The 20019-nt window shown below is 53.3% G+C and overlaps 2 protein-coding genes and 1 long non-coding RNA gene across 13 annotated transcripts in view; 2 read left to right on the plus strand and 1 right to left on the minus strand.

Annotated features, from left to right (window-relative positions):
* The window catches only part of CPEB1 (cytoplasmic polyadenylation element binding protein 1), a 92329-nt gene extending 79364 nt beyond the window's left edge, over window positions 1–12965 (plus strand). For 9 of the 11 annotated variants that reach the window (XM_047737571.1, XM_047737565.1, XM_047737566.1 and 6 more), the window contains 8 exons: window positions 1621–1873; window positions 3759–3872; window positions 4194–4298; window positions 5197–5333; window positions 7894–8092; window positions 9370–9464; window positions 9998–10078; window positions 11516–12965. In XM_047737571.1, the coding sequence (XP_047593527.1) occupies window positions 1621–1873; window positions 3759–3872; window positions 4194–4298; window positions 5197–5333; window positions 7894–8092; window positions 9370–9464; window positions 9998–10078; window positions 11516–11626 (1095 nt within the window). In that variant the 3' untranslated portion in view covers window positions 11627–12965. The remainder of the gene's footprint in view (window positions 1–1620; window positions 1874–3758; window positions 3873–4193; window positions 4299–5196; window positions 5334–7893; window positions 8093–9369; window positions 9465–9997; window positions 10079–11515) is intronic. The other 2 variants (XM_047737567.1, XM_047737568.1) reach the window with 1 other exon arrangement.
* LOC125104753 (uncharacterized) lies at window positions 298–15258 on the minus strand. The gene is made up of 3 exons (XR_007128722.1): window positions 15115–15258; window positions 4861–4864; window positions 298–309 (listed from the first exon to the last, which is right to left on the minus strand). It is a non-coding gene; the product is annotated as an uncharacterized LOC125104753 (long non-coding RNA).
* On the plus strand, window positions 14722–17771 carry RPS17 (ribosomal protein S17). The gene is made up of 5 exons (XM_047737577.1): window positions 14722–14870; window positions 15136–15287; window positions 15450–15555; window positions 15907–15972; window positions 17647–17771. The coding sequence occupies exons 1-5, from the start codon at window positions 14868–14870 to the stop codon at window positions 17725–17727; spliced, it is 408 nt and encodes a 135-aa protein (XP_047593533.1). The 5' UTR covers window positions 14722–14867; the 3' UTR covers window positions 17728–17771.
* The last annotated feature ends 2248 nt before the right edge of the window (window positions 17772–20019 follow it).

Consider the following 20019-nt stretch of genomic DNA (forward strand, 5'->3'; position numbering starts at 1 on the left):
CTTCCTCCTCCATGGAGGAGACGATGGCGTGTACGCTCACTGAGCGGTACATTTCAGGACCCAAGCAGTGGACTCTCCTCCTACAAGTTACTTCAAGCACTTTGAGAAATAGTTCATTTCAAAAGTGAATATGGGAGTCCTGCACTGTTGTCTTTCTTGACCTGCTTGGTGGTTTTCTTTAGCCTGGAAACAGGATGTTTACATACCTTGACGTGTATTCTCTCAGATTTCTAAGTGAAGATTTTACAAATCACACATTAGTAATTATCAGAGCCAGGATTTTAATCCAGATCAGACTGACTGGAGCTCCTCTGTTCCCACTGACCCGTGTCACCTCTCCGGGTGAGGCCGTGACGAATCTGTGAACTGTTGCTTCAGGGTTAATTCGTGACCACACGCCCCTTGTCCGCAGCTGTGTGTGACGGGAGCAGCACCTGCGCTGAGGAGAATTGGCGGGTGGATTAGAATAGACAAGGGATGGGGGTGGGGGAAGTACATACATGGGAGTGGCAAGGAGAAATCATCCTCAAATCAAATACAATGTCAGGTGCCTTCTGCACCCGACTTTCTCTGCTGCCACTCCCCCTCACCAGCTCACAGCTGAGTGCATACGATGGCTGCTCTTCCTACCCTCTTCTCTGTATCCAGGACTGGTAGCGCTGGACGTAGTTACTTTCCCATCCATCCTTTGACCTTTTAGCACCTGCCTGGTCTCCTGTCCACCTGTCCTAGAATACGAAAGCTGGCATTGGTGTTCCACTGCCTGTTGGTTTTATCCATTTAGGCCATGTTTCCAGAACAGGAACCAGAAGCAGGTCCCTTTGATTGTCTGGGCTGTAGTTGACTCCCCTGTAAAATGGGGTTAGATGCTTCTGGTTCTGCCTGTGCTGATTCAGATGGGGCTCGGTCTTGGAAATTTACCACATAACTACCTTCAATATTTTGGGATTTTGTTGAAAGAATTCTCTCAGATACCCAACCCCAAGGGTTATTTGATGAAGGGTTGTGGGCAGACAGCTCACGGCAGAGGGAAATACAGGCAGAATTTGAATTTCTAGGAAACATTCTGAGCAATTAGTTTGTGGTTTTTTTTTTTTTATAATGTATCATTTTTACCCACTTAAGTTAGTAAAATGTAGAGCCCTGACGCAAGCTTATAGTGGAACCCACAATCTCATACATTTCTGACAGAAAGCAGAACCTCCTAGAAAGCATTTTGTCATTTTGCCTCTAGGAATTGGACCAAAAAAAAAAAAAAAAAAAGCTACACAAAGCAAGAAACTATACCTTAAAATTTGTATTTACAATCCTGAAAACTTGGAATGTGTCTAAATTTAAACAGTAGGGGAATAGGTTAGTGAAATGTAGCTTGTTCCCTAAATAGATTATCGTAAATTAATTAAAAATGATTGTGAAGGCTGCCTGGGAATATGAAAAGAAGTGGAAAAAAGGATTTGTTTAAATTTTAGTATAAGGACAACTAATAAAAAATGCATAGGAAGAAAATGCATAAGAGAAAATGCCAGAGCTAAGTGATATAATTTCTATATAGATTATGATTATTACTTTTATAACAAAACTGTCCTTTAAAAACTTGCATCTTCCTTTTTCCTCCCCTAGTCAAGTCTTCGTATTTCCCCTCCCCTGCCCTTCCTGTCTTTGACGGGCGGTGGTCCCAGAGACCCTTTAAAGATGGGGGTTGCGTCCCGGATGGATCAAGAGCAAGCTGCTCTCGCTGCCGTCAGCCCGTCCCCAACAAGTGCATCCAAGAGATGGCCAGGGGCTTCTGTGTGGCCATCCTGGGACCTCCTGGAAGCTCCCAAAGACCCCTTCAGCATCGAGAGAGAGGCCAGGCTGCACCGGCAAGCAGCAGGTGAGTGTGACCCTGGCCATGCCTGGGGCCTGGGGCCTGATTCTGGGCACACTGAGTAAGTGACCTTAGTTCACAGACTGCTGAACTGTCTCTGGTCCATTCCGTGGAGTAAGCGCTGGTGGGACCAACTCCAGAACTTCTCTGAGGCCGAGCAGAGAGGAAAGAGGCTGTGCCCATATGGGGTTGGACCCACCTCTCTGTTGTGCTCTCCCATGGAGACTGGCTGTGTACCGGTGTTGCTTTGGTTCTTTCACGGGTGGGTGCATTCAGGAGAAACCCTGGAAGCGATGTCCAGGATTGTGTCTACCTCTCCCCTTTCTAATTCAGAGATGGGTCAGACACAACCCATGCTGGAGCTTTCTTCCCTGAGGCTTTCTGACTGGTCTCCTCAGGGATGTACTGTGGGGTAGGTGGTCCTTGGGTCAGCCTCTAAGGTAAGGGATGTCCTGGTTTCTCGGGAATGTTTAGGTTTTATCACTACATTCTCTTAAACACGTATGGAATCTGTCCCTCATCTTATTACCAGTACTTGGAAGTTAAGGAGTCTTGGTAAGTTGTTTACCAAAGCTTTAGAGAGATGCACGGACCACTCTCCTAAGGTTCTGGAGTTGAAGACCAAGCGAATATTCAGTGTGTCCATCCGTTTGTTTCTGTAGGCTTCAGTTTGTCCATCTTTTCCATCACAGAGCCGGACCTGATCTCGTTCTCCCCTGCTGTTTCTGCCACCCTGTTCGCTTAATGGTTTTGGCAACCCATGTTTGTACTAGTGCCATTGTTTGCCTATGAAATGACATTACCTTGCTTTTGGATGAGACCATTATATTGATTTATGTTTTTGTTTGCAAAATATTGTTGATGGTACCCAAGTTCTTGGCGTAGCAACACATCAGGCCTGTGCCTTTTAAGGAATGAGCTTCCATGTCATTGTCCTGGATGGACGTGATGGTTGGCTTCATTGGCTGTCTGCCCTAGGGCTGAGGGACTAAAATGGGCAAGGGCTAGCCAGTCCCCACTGATCTGGAAAGGAACAGACTGAGACGGGCTAAAGGCCAAGCTGGTCGCCAAGAACAGAGAGGCCTCTAGAAGTTTTCAGAACAGGCCAACCAGAAGATGGTTTCTACTCTGTACAGTGAGAAGGATTCCTTAATAAGCTGTTTGAGTCAGAGAAATGTCACAGTGGGTTTAGACAGACTTGCATTTGGTATAAATAGGAAGCGGGGTGTTTGGGGGGAAAATCTGTTATCTCACAGCATTGGCATCAAGGACGGCCCAGTGTCTGTTCAGGTGCCATGAAGCTCGCTCTGGCAGTGATAGGACATGGTTCTGAGGTGGGGAACAATGGAGACATTCTCATCTTGTTGGGCTGCTCCTGCCAGTTTTTACTGGCTGTGTCCTGACTTCTGTGACTGAGTTCAGAGTGAACACTGGGAAACAGTAGTGTATGTTCTTCATGCGAACATCCGGGGAGAAGGCCAGTTTGGATCAGTAAGCATATAGGACATTGTAAACAGAATTGCTTTGTTGACTTTAGAGTAATTAGAAACTAGTATTGTAAGCCATGACTAGATTAAACAGCTTTGTGGTTAGCTTATCAGTCACATGTTTGAAAATCGCTTGGGTTGTGATCATTTTCACCCTATACATCTGCTTTGCTCTTCTTCTGTGTTCTAGTGGCAACAGAATTAGTGATTTAGAGTTGTCCTACCAGGCTGACTGGTTTGATGAGTTTTAAGGTTTCTTGCCTTTCAGAATACTCATGGATGTCCTCCCAGGCAGCCAGGCTGGGACCGTGGCCTGTCTTGTTCTTCCTGGATAAGTTCATCCCAGAAAAGAGCAGTGACTTTGTTGATCCTCTGACCCATTTCTCTCTTTGTTGTCATCAAAGCTGTGAATGAAGCCACCTGTACCTGGAGTGGCCAGCTTCCTCCCCGGAACTACAAGAACCCCATCTACTCTTGCAAGGTGTTCCTAGGAGGGGTTCCTTGGGATATTACGGAAGGTGAGCTGCCTCTGAAGCCCGCTGCTCTGAGCACTGAAGGTGGGCCTTGTCTCAAGAACATTAAATTTGGACTTGAGGCCAGGGCTGAAGCGGGGCCCGAGCTCCGGGTATCAGCAGTAAGTGAGGGCAGGGGTGCATTTTGTAGACCATGTATTGCTTCTGTGTCTGGTGCTTACACTTGTCACCGGAGACCCCAGGGTCAATTCTGAGTTGTTTGTAAGGGAGACAAGTCTGAGAGAAGAGCACTGGTGGTCCTGTGCTGCGCCGTCCCGGGGTGGGGGGGTTTATCAGTTTCTGCCATTCTTTTCCATCTTCTTGCAGCTGGATTGGTTAACACCTTCCGTGTTTTTGGCTCTCTGAGTGTGGAGTGGCCTGGTAAGGATGGCAAGCACCCCCGGTGTCCTCCCAAAGGTAATATGCCTAAAGGTAATACAGACATGGTAGGAGCTTTTTTTTTCCCCTCCCTAGTACGCAGTTGCACTGAGGGATGCTGGGCTGGCCCAGCTGCATGCTGGTAACATGGTTTGGGCACTCCAGGGCACAGAACGTTCAGCTGTTGGCACTCCTCTCCAACCCAGCACACGCCCTCTGCTTCCTTGAGCTCACGTCCCATCTGTCCACACTTACTTACACTGCAGTCGGGGCTGCCTGTGCGTCTTGCTGTGGGCAACTTCCTGGTGCACGTCCCTCCAAACCTGAACCCCAGCAGCTACTTTCCTCTCTGACTGAGGCGTCCGAAGAGCTTTCCTGTGCCTGCCTTTCTTGCCCAGTTACATTGTTGCCTGACCTAATTCTGAGATCCCTTTGGAGTTGGCAGGAATGAGGACCAAGCATCTGATTCCTTACTGGTCTGAAACGAGATCCCCTCCCTGTAGAAAGGTGCTATTTTCACTCTGCCCCGTCTCCACCGAAAGTGTTCAGATGAACCGAACCAGTGCTCTAACTAGGCTTTTAAAGCAATACTTCTTTGCCCCAGCAGACTGGCCACAGACCTGTCATCCTCCCTGCCCCAGGCCAGCCTGGCTTTGCAAACTGGAACGTGTTGTGTGTTCTGGGATGAAGAGCCATATGGTTATGATGAGATCCTGTGTCCCACCTTGTCCTTTCCCTCCCTTGGGTGGGAGACAGCGTGCTTCTCCCTCCCTTGGCCCAGCCACCTGACCTGGCAAGTGCTTCTATTCAGAAAGACATTCCAGGAGTAGGACAGACATGTATCTTACACACGAGGCCAATTGTCTTGGAAGAAACCCCCTCCTACAAAACCAAGGCTGAGGAGTAACCACCCCAGGGATGTTAATACTGTTCCTCCTTTCATTGGAAATAGGGTATGTGTATCTGGTCTTCGAACTAGAGAAGTCTGTCCGGGCCTTGCTTCAGGCTTGCTCTCATGACCCCCTGAGCCCAGACGGTCTGAGTGAATATTATTTTAAGATGTCCAGCCGAAGGATGCGCTGCAAGGAGGTGAGTCGGCACGATGTCCTCTCTGGGCTGTGTGCTTGGCATGTGAGGCCGTGGATTTCATGGGGCAGGCAACCACGCGGACTGTGGGAGAGCATTCCTCCCGTGCTACAGTAAGGACAACAAAATACTCTGTTATAGTAGAAAGGCAACCAACCTCCTGGGCCTTACTGGCCGGGCCTTACTGGCCGGCATGTGTGTGCTCCTGCCTGTGGTGATCAGACGATGTCCCAGCCCTTTTTCCAGCCAACATCTCTGTCCCAAATGAAATGAAATAGAAAACAGCAGCTTTCTGTACTTGGAATTAACTGCTAATCTATAGCTGTTTCTCCCTTGTCCTGCCCTCAGGCTGTGCCTCCTGACCTCCCAGTCCGTGGTGGGTGAACTTCTCCTTAGCCCACACCATCCATGGAGAACCTCTTGGCCAATGGTCAAAAGAAGTTTTGTGCTCAGATCAGTGTTGTCGTTTTAAAAATCTGGTTCCAGAGAACATCACTTCTGCGATACTGGACTAGATATCTAATATATCTGAACCTTCATTTCCTCATTTATAAAATGGGACATGCAATGGCTATTGTGGTAAAAAAAACGAGCAGTTGCCAGGGTTGCTGGAGGAGGGAGGGAGGAAGGCATAGGTGGAACACTGGGGGTTTGTAGCTCCCTGGGACCACTCCGGCTGACACCACAGTGGGGGGATCCTGTCATCACACTTTTGTCAGAACTCCCAGAATGTGCAGCAGGCACCGAGATTAAGCCCTAAGGTAAAGCATGGACTTCAGGGGTGATGCTGTATTGGCGCACGTTCCCTGATCGTGGGGCAGGCTGTTCTGAGCGGGGGAGCCGTGTGTGCATCGGAGCAGGGACAACGTGGGAGCTCTGCTCCCAGCTCATTTTCTCTGTGGACTGGAAACTGCTCTAGGAAGTAAAGTCAGTTAAAATTTGTAGGGTGAAGGGAGAAGAACACTATTGAGCTGGTCACATCGGATTTAAAATAAAATAATCCAAGTAACAAGCCTGGCTCTTTATAGCTGTTTCCTCATGTTGATTCACACTCTCAGTGGTACAGTAAGCTGGTCTTGGGGGCCGCCGCCGCTTCTTGCTGTGTGGGGCTCGTGCAGCTCCCCAACCTTGTTACACTCCAGGACTTGATTAACCTGCTCCATCATCCCTGTTCCTGCTTTCATGGTGAGGGGCTGCCATGGCCGTCCTACAGGCCCCTGGCCCAGATCAGTGCCCCTGCTGGCCCCTCCCTATCTCGTCCCCACCTCTTCACCTTGCAGTTGGTCTATGATGTGCTGACTCGAGGCTGTCCTGGTTCTTCTTCCTCTCAGACTCTCCCCTCCTGTGTCCCCTCCCCGCCACCAGGGCAGTCAGTACTGGACTCTCTTCTCTTCTTTCCCTGTCACTTCAGTTACTCACTCCTGTGGCTCTGCTCCACTCCCTTCTCCAGCCTCATGTCCTCCCACCCAAGTACTAACCAGGCCCGACCCTGCTTAGCTTCCGAGATCAGATGAGATCGGGCGCGTTCAGGGTGGTATGGCCGTAGACGCCTCATGTCCTCCTTGAGGATGTCCCCCCTTCTTGGGGATGTCCTGTCTTAGGTTCTTACACGCAGTGTAAGAGAATGCTTGGAAAGCTTGCTGGCCCCTGGGATTTGGCCAAGACGTGATACTTCTACCCATGAGGGTGGAAAAAGCAACATGGGATTTTTCATCTTCCCCTGAAATGAGCTTTCCCTGGTAACTGGCGTCAGGTGGCTCATCCCAGGGTCTTCTCGGCCTGGACTCCCTCAGCCCCAACTCTTCAGTCTCCCACCAGGCAGGTGGTCCGACTTGTGCGGCCTCCTCTGTCAAAGAATCTTCTTGGTCTTGGGCTGTTCTGTGTCCAGTGTCCCCTGGACCTTCAGGTCCTCTCAGCTGTAGCTTCTGTCTCCGATCTCTTCCCGTTTTGAGACTTTCTGGTGTTGTCATTGTTGGATCTTCATGAACCAACTTTCCAAAAACACCAGTCATCTGTCAGCGCATTTCCTCATGGGGTACTCTGCCAGATTTTGTTCTAGGCTCAGGGGACTCATGGGGCAAAGGACACAGCTCCTGCTGTGCCATGACACTACCCTGTGAGCTGTCCACCCTGCCTGTCTCCAGTCACTCCCACTGCCCCTGGCACACGCTTGCTCGCGTGCACATTGGGCCAGTGACCGTCTCCTAGTGGGACCTTGAGCATCCCCACCCTCTGTCCTTCCAGCTCGTCTCCTTCAGTCTCTGAGTCCTTCCTACGCCAAGGACGTCGTGCTCTTGGTGGCTCTGTGGTCCTCTGCTGGAACCACAGCCCAATGCTTGCCCTCCAGGATGAGCGGCTGCTGTTCCACTTGTTTTCCCCACTTGGGACACATAGACTGCGTGAAACCCAGCTGTGGTTGGGGTGAGGTGGCTGCTGAGCGCCTGTGTACCTGGGACTGGGCAGTACACCCACGCCCCCGCTGCCGGGCACGTGCCTCGTGGCACTACAGCCTGTCTCTCTCTGGCTCCCTGCCAGGGCTCACACACCTCTGGGTGGTTTCCAGGTGCAGGTGATCCCCTGGGTCTTGGCTGACAGCAACTTTGTCCGGAGCCCATCTCAGAGACTCGACCCCAGCAGGACGGTGTTTGTCGGTGCTCTGCATGGGATGCTCAACGCCGAGGCCCTGGCAGCCATCCTGAACGACCTATTTGGTGGAGTGGTGTACGCTGGGATTGACACAGATAAGCACAAGTATCCCATTGGTAAGTGTCCCACTTCTGTGGGAAAGCTTGGTGGCCCCTGGGACCTTGCTAGACCGAGATCGTAATACTTCCCACGGGAGCGGAGAGGGAGGCCGGACCCAGGTCTGCAGGTCAGCATCCACCAGCAGCGCAGCAGCATTTTCTAGATAAGCTGTCGGTACTGCTCCTTGCACCCTCCACTCTCCCACCGCCGCCCACGAAAGGGGAGAAAGTGGTAGGAGATCACAGGAGGTGACGGGGAGACCGGAACTTTGTTTGGAAGCTCAGAGTTCATAGCCGAACCAGTTTGCATCAGCAGCAACAACAACTCATTAAAAGGCCGGGACCTCCCTGAACGTGCCTGTTTTTCAAATTAAGAGTTCTTGAAAAGTGGCCTTGTCTCTAGGGTCAGAGACCAGATCAGGTTGAAGGACAACACTGGTGACTCGGGCAGCAGAGTGTCCTCATGGCCTATGCTGTCCTGCTGAGGGAAGGAAGTCTGTGGCCCTCATGGCTGGGTGTTTGGTCAGCCCCCCGGGAAAGGAGGTTCATTCCTCAGCCGTAGCAGAATAATCTTGGTGGTGGGGTTTGGAGGTAGAGCAGGGCCTGAACTGTGTGATCAAGGCAGGGCTAACCCGTCTCCCCAGGTGCTTACTCTGCCTGCCCACCCTGAGTCTGGTCGGGAAGGAGTTCGGTGTGCTAGTCAGGGCTGCACTGCAGGCTGGGAACAGGGACGGGAGAGGCTGCAGGGCAGAGGCAGCGTTGGGCAGGAGGAGTCTTCTTCTGGCTTCTCTGCTGCATCTCCGGAGGGCCTCCAGGCCAGGAGGGGTTTGCCTGCTGCTGGGAGGGGTTTGCCTGCTGCCGGCCCTTTGGAGGGGTGTTCTCTCTGCGTCTTGGTTCCCAGTGTGGACCCTGCCTGTGCATCTGTGTGCACCCCACGAGTCTCTGCCTGCCCCCATCTCCATCAGCAGATCCTTCCTGGTTCCTGAGTGGTCTGTGCCCCCGCGGTCCACGGAACTACACCATTTAATAAATGGGGTTGCTGAATGCTTGAAATATGCCTAGTGCCACGTGTTCAAATGATAATATTTGGGATATATTGGGTGTAATTAATTATATTATAAAAATTAATTGCACCACTTTCTTTTCACTTCAGTGTGGCTACTCAAAGACTTAAAATTACATAAGTGTCTTATATATGTCTGTCTGACAGCCCTAGAGCCAGGGTTTCCTGAGTGTTGAGAAGTAGCATTTGGGAGAATTTGGCTAGAAGGTAGGTTTTGTTCTCTTGTTCTTAGGGTCTGGCCGTGTGACTTTCAATAACCAACGCAGTTACCTGAAAGCAGTCAGTGCTGCTTTTGTGGAGATCAAAACCACCAAGTTCACCAAGAAGGTGAGTGCGCTGGTCTCTGCCCTTACTCTGGGTCTTCACTACCCAGGGCAGGCCTGGGCCTGGAGTCGGTCCCTGCTGGGGGTGCGCAGGGAGTGGGCCAAGTGAGGCTGGGGTTGGGCATGGCCAGGCGGTGGCAGGCTCCAGGAGGGAGGGGAGCTGGGACCGTGGAGCCTCTTCAGCTTGGGAGGGGTCTCCGCTCACTGGCGGTTTGACTGGTGTTGCTTGGGCAGCCTGGCTTCCCATTCTCCAACCTGACGTGTATCCTCTGAACACACCTTTTGCCGGGTGATGGATTGCCAGCACTGATGTGCCCAGAAACCCGTGCAGACGCGGTGATGGGTGTTGGAGCCTGCCAGCCTGGCCTTGTGCACATCTGTCCTCGATGGACTCTGTTTGTACTCTGCCCATAATTCTCCCCTTTAAAACGAGACCTCCTGCACTCCCGTGTATACCCCAGTAACGTCCCCTCTCTCCTGGCCCATCTGGCCTCCTGGCGAGAAGAGTGCTCATTCTCCTGTTTTCGCATTGTGTAGGTTCAGATTGACCCCTACCTAGAGGATTCTCTGTGTCATATCTGCAGTTCTCAGCCTGGTCCTTTCTTCTGTCGAGATCAGGTGAGTCCCCAGTGTGCTTGAAATGTCTAGGAAGTCCCTGCCCTCAATTAAAAATTGTCATGCCACATTTGTCCCTAGAAGGTTGGTGCTCTTGGGGTTGTCTACGAAAGCATGAAGGAGGCAGCAGTCATATTCCCTGATGGTCAGACCAGGGAAACAAGTCCTTGGGAAACTTTGTTGAGTCTTGATACCCTGCCCTTCCCCTTGCTGGTGGCATGATGTCTTTGCAGATGAAAGGAACCTGGGTGGGTATGGTTAGCAGCACCTGTGAGCCAGGCACAGTAGTTCTTTTTTTTTTTTTTTTTTTTTTAAGGTTTATTTATTTATTTGTCAGAGAGAGAGAGAACACACAAGCAGGCAGAGGGGGAAGCAGGCTCCCCACCAAGCAAGGAGCCACACTCAGGACTCGATCCCAGGACTCTGGGATCACACCCAGGTGTCCCTGGGCACAGTAGTTCGAATCAGGCCTTTCTCCACTGGTCAGCCCCTCCTTGAGGACCCCTTCTTCACTTGTGAGCCTCCAGACTCCAGATATTTGCACCTGGTTTCTCTCCACAATTGTCAGAAGTGGGGAGCTTTCTGTTGAATGTTCCTGGGTGGCAGGGAGGAGGGCTCTGGGTGTGTTTGGGCAGTGTTTCCAAGGGGTGTCCATGCGGCTGGCCTGGTCCCATACTGGGACGAGAGTTCGGGGAGGTTTGGGGAGGGCCTGTTCAGCCACTAGTGGTCAGCCATGCTTGATTTTTCTGCAGTGTTGCTGACTGCGGAGGGCCAGAGGCTCAGGCAGGGAAGAGTTAAACTGGAGGCTCCATGGGGGGGGGGGGGGGGTGTGAGTAAATTCAGGTTATTAGGTAAAGCCCAGAACACAGATCTCTCTGATGAGCCTCTTCTAGCAGACTCCTGCATGTCCCTGTTGTTCACAGATGACCCCATGCTCGGGTAATTGTTCAAAGGCTGGTGGGTTGGCTGAGGTGGCACGGCTAGCCAGAGGTAGGACCGGGACTGTGGTGCACACCCCACTGCCTCTTCTCAGTGCAGCATGCCTAGCATTAGGACGGGAGCAGCTGTCTTTGAATGTTCTCCCAAATTAGCAGCCATATGATGTAGCTGCTCTGTAGGAGGTGAGCAGGGCAGGGGCCCTGACAAGCAGCCCGGTGGTAGGAGGGAGTGCAGGGAGCTGGCCCCATCTCTGTACATGGTAGGAGCCCAGCACGTTTGCTTGAGGTGGGCACTTAGTGGGTTTGCTGCGGTTAGTCAGGCCTCTGTCGGGTCAGGGGAAGGGGGGGAGAATGTTCCCCGAGACCATACCTTCTAACTGCATGGAGGCCGCCAGGAATCCCCGCTCCTTCTCCAGCAGAGCAGGTGGGCAGCTCCTGCATCCTCCCCTCCCCCCGGCTGGTGCTGACAGCCCGGCTTCTCTCCTCCTTCTCCCCCAACCAGGTGTGCTTCAAGTACTTCTGCCGGAGCTGCTGGCACTGGCGGCACAGCATGGAGGGCCTGCGCCACCACAGCCCCCTGATGCGGAACCAGAAGAACCGAGATGCCAGCTAGAGGGGCTGGCCGTGCCCGGTGGCCTGTGGCGCCCAAGGCTGGCAGGTCAGGCAGCTGCCTGCACCATCCTGCCCCCGGCGACCAGGGAGCTGGCTTCCCAAGGACAAGGGAAAATCATAGTCACCTTTGCACTTGCTGAATCTGTCTTTGTTTCTGCACTAATTAATGCACAATGAGTTCTGTCGGGTTTTGTTTTCAGGGGGTGCGCCAGGGCAAGGACCTCTGGCTCACCCTCCAAGCGACTCTGTAGTTTTCCCAGATTTTAGTTCCTCATTTTGCCGATGAAAAGCAAAAAAGAACTACGTGTCCGGAAGGTATTGACACGATGCCTACATCTAGGTTTATTTATTAAAAGCGCTTTTTTACATTCCTTGCAATACTGATGGTGGTGATACGCAGGTCTCGGTTTCATTCTTGCAGTTGCCATACAGTGCCTTTCCATTTATTTAACCCCCACCTGAACGGCATAAACTGAGTGTTCAGCTGGTGTTTTTTACTGTAAACAACAAGGAGACTTTGCTCTTCATTTAAACCAAAATCATATTTCATATTTTACGCTCGAGGGTTTTTACCGGTTCCTTTTTACACTCCTTAAAACAGTTTTTAAGTCGTTTGGAACAAGAGATTTTTTTTCTTTCCTGGCAGCTTTTAACATTATAGCAAATTTGTGTCTGGGGGACTGCTGGTCACTGTTTCTCACAGTTGCAAATCAAGGCATTTGCAACCAAGAATAAAAATTTTTTTTCGGATTTGAAACTGGACCGGATAAGCGGTATTTGAGCGGCTGCTGTGTATAGTTTTAAATGGTTTATGGCACCTTCTTAAGTTGCACTTACGTGGGGGGGAGGGTTGATAGAAGTTTTTAATCACAAAGTCACAGGACTTTTTTCTTTTGTAACTGAGCTAAAAAAAGGGCTGCTTTTCGGTGGGGGCAGATGAAGGCTCACAGGAGCCCTTTCTCTCAGAGGGGACAAGTACCCTTCCCTTATTTCTTTCATTTGAGAAGTGTATGAAGCAACAGTTGCAGTCACTGAAATGCTACTGGAATTTGAAAACTTGACTTTTTCTTTGTTCTTTAAAAAAAAAACAAAAAACAAAAAACCTACTTGCCCCTCTTTGGGAAGCTGTGTGCCAAAGAACCAGTGTCATAACCCCCCTCCCTCCTGCTGAGCTGCCGTTGCATTGTTGCATATCCCAGCTACTCTGTGGGTTTCGTGAAGCTGTGTGTGAAGTCTCTACCTCATTGTAGCATATGCAGGCAAGACTGCACTCTCCTACAGATGTGTGGAGTAAGCTGTGGTGTAGTTTTTTTGGCACATAATAAACACGTTGCAGCAGAGTTCTCGTTCTGTCTCTGTGTCTGCGGTGCGGGAGCCAGGGGGCCACAGGGTCATAAGACTGCAGAGTAAAAATTCGTGTTTCTTTGGATTTTCTGTGATGGGATTCCAGCCCAGGTTGATGGTGGGGCCATGGGGAGACCTGCCCCTCCAAGTACATCTTGGTCACTTCCGTGGTCAAATGCATCTTGGAGACGCCTCTCTGGCGGGTGGGTAGCTTTGATCCAAGCATAAAAAGCCCTTATGCTTACGCTTCTCAAAGCCCCAGACCCAGCTTGGAGAAAATGGAGGCACAGCTCCTCAGGCCACTTGTTCTCAAGCTCTCCCAAGCCTTCTGGGAAGGCTTTCCATCATCTTGGACTCACCTGTGCTGACCCAGTTCCTCTCTGAGAGGGAGAAATGCACTTGCTGGTATTCTTCAGAGAGCCCCGTTACTCTGGACTCTGTCACAGGCTCCCAGGATTTGTGAGCGGGTCCGCTGATGATCTGGAAAAGGTAGGCTGTGCCTGGGCCCAGCGCCTACACTGATCATTTGGATTCCAGTTTAGTCCGAGGTAGAGGGAACTTGGCACAGTGAAGCATCATTCTGGTGAGAGGTACAAGAACTCACTGTTGGAGGGCGTGGGGGAGTCCTCCAGCCAAGAAGAAGAGCCCTCCTCTTTCCCCGGGGGCCTGGCTGGCAGCTGCCTGACAGAAGTTTGCTGGTAAAGTCAGTGACTGCAGCTCCCCCAGAGGACTGTGATCCTCCCTTTTGGTCTCTGCTTTTTCTCCTTTTCCTACAGTGACATCTTTCTTCCCCTCTGTCCCCATCTTGTCCAGAGCCACTTTCAGGTAGAGGGCTTCCTGTCCTCCGGCCTTCCATTCCCAATCAGTTCAAAGTCAGATGGCACTAGCCAAGGTGACCAGGAGTGAGTTGAGGGATGAGGGAGGCTCAGCCCCGTGGCCCTTAACTCCAGCAACCTGGCCAGCCAGCCTTTCCTGAAGTCATTAGGGGGGCTGGGACTTGCTTCAGCAGATTTGGGGAGGGGGGGCGGGAGCAGAGCTGGAGGGCGGGGGCAGGGTATGCCAGGGGTGGTCTGCTCCGGTGGGCTTCAGAAGGGCGGTGGGCTTCAGAAGGGCCTGGCTTGGGGATGGGAGCATCAGCAACAGCCTGAAGACCATGCTCACCGGGAGGTGCCTCCATGGTTGGGGGCGCTGCAGGCGAACCTGGTCCTCTGCTTCCACGTTTGAGAGCTTGCTTTATGGGGGGCCCTGGGGACTCACTAAGCAAAACGGCCCTTCCCGTCTTGGAGCTCACCCTCAGTGGAGAAACTAAGACAAGTCACCATGACAAGCAGCTTAAAAAGGATGATGCTGCTAAAAAAGGACCAAAGGAGGAGAAGCCCCTCTGATAATGTGACGCTTGAGTAAAGACTTGGAAGAAACGGGATCAGCCTCTCAAAGTGGCACCCCTCTCCCAGACTAGAAAAGGCAAGTCCCTGAGGCTGAGGGTCCTGGGCGGGGCACCATCCCTACCTCCTTACCTTTCCACGCTCCCGAATCGCCGTCCCAGGGACGCTAAAGCCTCCCTCCGTCTCTCAGGCGTGTGCAGAAGACCTGCACGCCTTCTAGTCTACGGAACATAAAACGATCCTGTTGGAGAACCAAGGAGCAGAAGACGCGGGCGGACAGAGCCTTAGGAACGGAGTGAGCGGCAGCCGCGCCCACGGAGGGGCGGGCCAGGAGCTTGCCCCGCCCACCAGATTGCTGCGGGCCGCCTGCACTTCCGCCCCGCTGAGCTGGGGGTCGCTGTGGAGCACCCGAGACAGCTCTGAGTGTCCCGGGTTAGCCGGAAGCGCCTTTCTGGCCGCGCCTTATAGGCCTCGCTTGTGCTTCCTGTTTCCTCTTTTACTATACCCGCCAACATGGTAGGTATCTTGGCCCGAGGCCTTGGTCCGCTACAATCGTCCTCCATCCGCTGCTTTCCGCGGCCCCCAGCCCTCGAGGAGGGGCGCGGGGCCCCGCCAGCCCTCAGCTTCCGCGGGTCGCTGGCCTCCGCGCTGAGCCCCGCGTTCCGGCGATGCCCGGCCGGCCCTCCTCCCGTCCCGGGCTCAGCCCCAGCCCGCGGACCCCGCCGCCGCCGTCGGAGGGCTGTCCTGGCTCGCGGGTGACGCTGTGCTCTCCCACTCGCAGGGCCGCGTCCGCACCAAAACCGTGAAGAAGGCGGCCCGGGTCATCATCGAGAAGTACTACACGCGCCTGGGCAACGACTTCCACACCAACAAGCGCGTGTGCGAGGAGATCGCCATCATCCCCAGCAAGAAGCTCCGCAACAAGATCGCAGGGTGAGCCGGCGGGCCCGGCAGAGAGGGGCGCGCGAGGGGCGCGCGGCGGGCTTCCCTGCGGGCGGTCCTGCGGCTCGGAGGCTTGCGCGGGCTGCCCGGGGCGCCGGCCCTCGTCCGTGCGGCGGCCGCGGCTCACGCGGCTGCCGGGCGTGTGTCCCGCAGCTACGTCACGCACCTGATGAAGCGCATTCAGAGGGGCCCGGTGAGGGGCATCTCCATCAAGCTGCAGGAGGAGGAGCGAGAACGGAGGGACAACTACGTGCCCGAGGTGAGCTCGCGGGGTCCGCCTCCGGCCAGTCTGGGGGGGTCCCCTACCCGCAGTCCCCCCGCCCCCAGTGTAGGTGCCCCAGAATCCGCTGCGCGTGTCGTGGTTTGCCGGAGCCTAGCACTCCCGGGCCGCTGGCCGCCGCCTGAGGTCTTCTGCAGACTGGGCGCCGGCGAGGGCTTACGGAGGGGCAGCGGAAGAGGGCAGCCCGGGACCTGGAGCCCTTCGGCAGGCTGCTCACCGTGGGGGCTGCTGGGCATCCCCCTCCATCTCTGGTTGAACGATCTTGGAGAAACGGCGGGGACAGGGAGAGACGACCCTCTGACCTTTGGGGGCCTGCCCTGTTCTTTATAGGTCTCGGCCCTGGATCAGGAGATCATTGAAGTGGATCCTGACACTAAGGAAATGTTGAAACTCTTGGTAAGTGCTGGCGGGTTCCTGCAGGAGGGCTTTGTCCCTGGTGGAGGACATCGCTAGCTTTCTCCTCTTGGAGCCACACGAGCTGCCGTCGTCCTCCGTCTCCTCCGTCCTCCCCGTCCAGGGAGGCACATCCTTTTACCTGCCTTTCCTCCCCGAGGAGGTGGTGGTGACTCGAAGAAGAGGGAGCGGCTGGGTTGGGGATTCCGTCTACGCTGCTAACCACTGGACAGCTGCCTCCATGACGGGGTCAGCTGGTTACGGAAGGCGGAGATGGCCCTCCACAGGAAGAGAGTCCCCAAAGCTGGTGGCTGTTCCCCCGTGACTTCCAGGACGCTCTCCCTTCTGTTTGCTTCCGGCCTCTGTGGCTGTCCTCTCATTCTTCGTGCTGTCCGTCCCGGCCGTCACTCTGTGCGTGCGTGCTGACCCCTCCGGAGACCTGTGCCCTGCTTTCTCTGTGCTTCCCAGATGCTTGAGCTGTGTTCGTGGGGCCTCTCTGGCTCTGCACAGCTCGGTGACGGTAGCCTGGCTTTGGAGTCCAGTACACAGTGACTTGAAGCAGCTTCGTTTTTTCTTTATGATCATGAAATTTTTTTTTTTTTTTTAAGATTTTATTTATTTATTTGACAGAGAGAGATCACAAGTAGGCAGAGAGGCAGGCAGAGAGAGAGGAGGAAGCAGGCTCCCTGCTGAGCAGAGAGCCCGATGCGGGACTCGATCCCAGGACTCCGGGACCATGACCTGAGCCGAAGGCAGCGGCTCAACCCACTGAGCCACCCAGGCGCCCCATGATCATGAAATGTTTAAGACGCTCAGAAAGGGAGTGGACAGGGGCGCCTGGGTGGCTCAGTGGTTAAGCCTCTGCCTTCAGCTCAGGTCATGATCTCAGGGTCCTGGGATTGAGTCCCACATCGGGCTCTCTGCTCGGCGGGGAGCCTGCTTCCTCCTCTCTCGCTCTGCCTGCCTCTCTGCCCGCTTGTGATCTCTGTCTGTCAAATAAATAAAATCTTAAAAAAAAAAAAAAAAAGGGAGTGGACAAAATGACCTGCAGTGTACTCAGCCTCCAGCTTCAGAAAAACGTCACCCGTATAAGCTGGAGTCTGCTGTGGGGCATTTTCTCCAGAAATAATCACTGTCCTTAGTGCAGCATTACTGTCAACCGTGAAACTGGATTTTGAGGATAAACTGGGAGGGATATTAAGTTCCAGGTATGTGGCAGGCTCTTAACAGTTGCATTAGTGATGTTTCCTACTTGTGACCGGCCTGGAGAGGAAAGGACACGGAAAGTGGCCTAGAGCAGTGATTCTCAAAGCAAACGATTTTGACCTTCAGGGCATTTGGTAATGTCTGAACATGTTTGGTTGTCGGAGCTGGGGAATACGAGCAGACATTACTGGATAGAGGCCAGGATGCTGTTAGAAATCCTTCAGGGTACAGGACAGCACCCTTATGTCTGGGTGTTGGGGGTGCATGTGCCTTCAGATCTCAGGTAGGCTCCCTTGTGAGTTTATTGCTCTGGGGCAGGGAGAAGGCCCCTGTTGGGATTCTGCGGGGTCCCACCAACCTGACCCCAAGCTAGTGGAGGGTGACAGGCATGGCCTGGCGGTGCTCATAGGATATTCATCATAGATCTTAAACCGGTATAGCCACACTGAACCTGTTCTATTGTTTTTCCAGGACTTTGGCAGCCTGTCCAACCTGCAGGTCACTCAGCCTACAGTCGGGATGAATTTCAAAACACCACGTGGAGCCGTTTGAATCTTTCTGCTGTGCTGTAATATCAATAAACCTTGGACAACAACCTTGCCTGTGTCCTGTGTGGGTTGGGTGCCACTAGTGCTAAGGGCAGGAGTTCTTTCCGGAGGGAGAAATCCTGAAGAGTGCTCTGCAGTGGGAGTATCTGTAAGTGGCCTCTGGGCAGTGCCCATACAGACGTGTTGGAGAGCTCAGCCACCCTGCCTAGTCCTGGCAGGTCCTGAGCACTAACCTTGTCTGCAGGTGGAAGTCAGGAGATGCTTTCCTCCTTGCCCTGTATGCCCTGGGTGTTTGATCCTCCGCCTCTCCCAGATACACTCAATCTGGGCTAATGAACCTGTCCTGAAAGGGTAACTAACACTCGTCGCATGTTCAAGGGTTGGCCTTTGTGGGTGGGAGATCGGGTGGGTGGTGTCTGCCCAGGACCTGGCACACAGGAGATGCAAGTGTGAGTGGAAGGGGTGGGGAGGGTCAGTGCAGCAGGGCTGCTCGCTGGCTGGATCCTGGATAGATCACTGAGTTTAGGGGTCTGCTGAGGCTGTGGGTCAAATAGAGACCGGGGCTGGTGCCTGTTCCTGAGTAGTGAGGGAAAGGAGGAGGAGTTGTTACTCGGTGATCTGCACATTTATCTGCTGCTCTGTCCATGGTGGAGCTGGGCATGTTCGCAAGCGTGGGTGTGGAGACTTCTGCAAGGAGGTGACCCAACCCTTGCCCCTCTGCTTCTGTGAGGCAGATACAGCAAGCAGCGTGAAAATGCATAACAATTTTGATGGAAAAACATTTCAGAGAAATGTTACAAATACAGTACAAGAAACTTCAAATACTCAGATCTACCAATTGTCCATTTTGCCCCAGTCGCTTTAGACTCAGTGAATGTGTGCACACACGTGTGAGCAAATATATATGCATATGCACTTTTTCAGGTCTACTGAGGTTAGAGGCAAGACCTTTGCCCCAAGCATTTCAGTGTGTTTCCTAGGAACAAGGACATTCTTTTACAAAGGCACAGTACAGTGTTTAAAATCAGGAAATTTAACATTGATCCAACCATGATCGATTTTAGCTAATGTCCCAATGTCTCAGTTCTTTTTCCCTGGTCCGGGATCCCACCCAGAATCACCGAGCGCGCCTAGGGTTCATGTTCCTCCAGCTTCCTTTCCGGGTCTTCTCATGACATTTTTGAAAAGTATTGTCTGACTTTGTAGAACATCCTTCAGTTCGGGTGGTTTCATGTTTCCTCAGAACAGCCTTTTTCTGGAGGAAGCCCCCAGAAGTGACACTGCTGGCGCATGGAATTGAGAGGGGCAGGATCAGCCTGTCACACTTGCGGTGTTTATTTCGTGCTCACGGGTTAGGGTTAAGGAGCACCTGTCGAGTGTCTCCACTGTGAACTTTCCCACTGTAATTACAGACTTGGGAGGAGATCTGTTGTGATGACGTTTTGACTCCACGAGGCAGCTTTGTCTCATTTATTCCAGTAAACTTCTGTTTCCATCTTTTGGTGTGGGGTCGGGGCGTTGCCAGCTGATAGTGTCTTCTAAACCTGACTGTCCCTGAAGCGCCTCCTGCCCCCACCTCCCCCCTTGGGTTTTGATCAGCGGTGAGGAAAGGGTTGGGCTCTGCATGGGGGGGTCGTTAAATAAAGGGTAAAACAAGCCATAGCGGGGCGGCTCGCTGTGACTTGCTGCGCTCCGCACGGGGAGGCAGTGTCCTTGCTCCTGGACTTGAGCCGGGCCCGCACCCCAGGACCTGGGGCCGGACTAGGCGTGCAGGACCGGGCTCCCACGGGAGCTGAGCGGCCGCAGAACCTGCTTTAGGGTCCAGCGGGCTGGGAGCTTCTCGGCCTCCGTCCGGAGCACAGGTGCACCTCCCACCTTCGTGCGGCACCTGTGGGAAGCACGTGGCCAGTCCCCGCCCCTCGGGGACTGGGATTGGCCCTTCCGGGGGTGGGCGGGGCCGACACAGGTACGTCCCGTGCGCTCCGTGGGCAGCTGGAGCCAGGTTCGCCCCGGTTCTCCTCGGGTCTTCCCCGGTCTCCCCCGGTCTCCTCCGGGCTAGCGATGCTGTCGGCATAAGCACAGCGGACAGCCTTCCGCCTGCCGCGTCCGGGAGCCGCTGCTCCTTCACAGCCGGACGGAGCTCCCGAACCTTCCGAGGTAACGTTTTCCCCGTTTTCCTGTATCGTCCTCGGTTGTGTTAACCGATAATTTACTACGTACACCGAAAAGGGACCTGAGTCTCCTACGGAGAGAGCAAATGCACAAGTTAAGCTTTTTTTGTTTTGTTTTGTTTTGT

Source organism: Lutra lutra, chromosome 7 (genome assembly GCF_902655055.1).
Source record: "Lutra lutra chromosome 7, mLutLut1.2, whole genome shotgun sequence".
Taxonomy (NCBI): domain Eukaryota; kingdom Metazoa; phylum Chordata; class Mammalia; order Carnivora; family Mustelidae; genus Lutra; species Lutra lutra.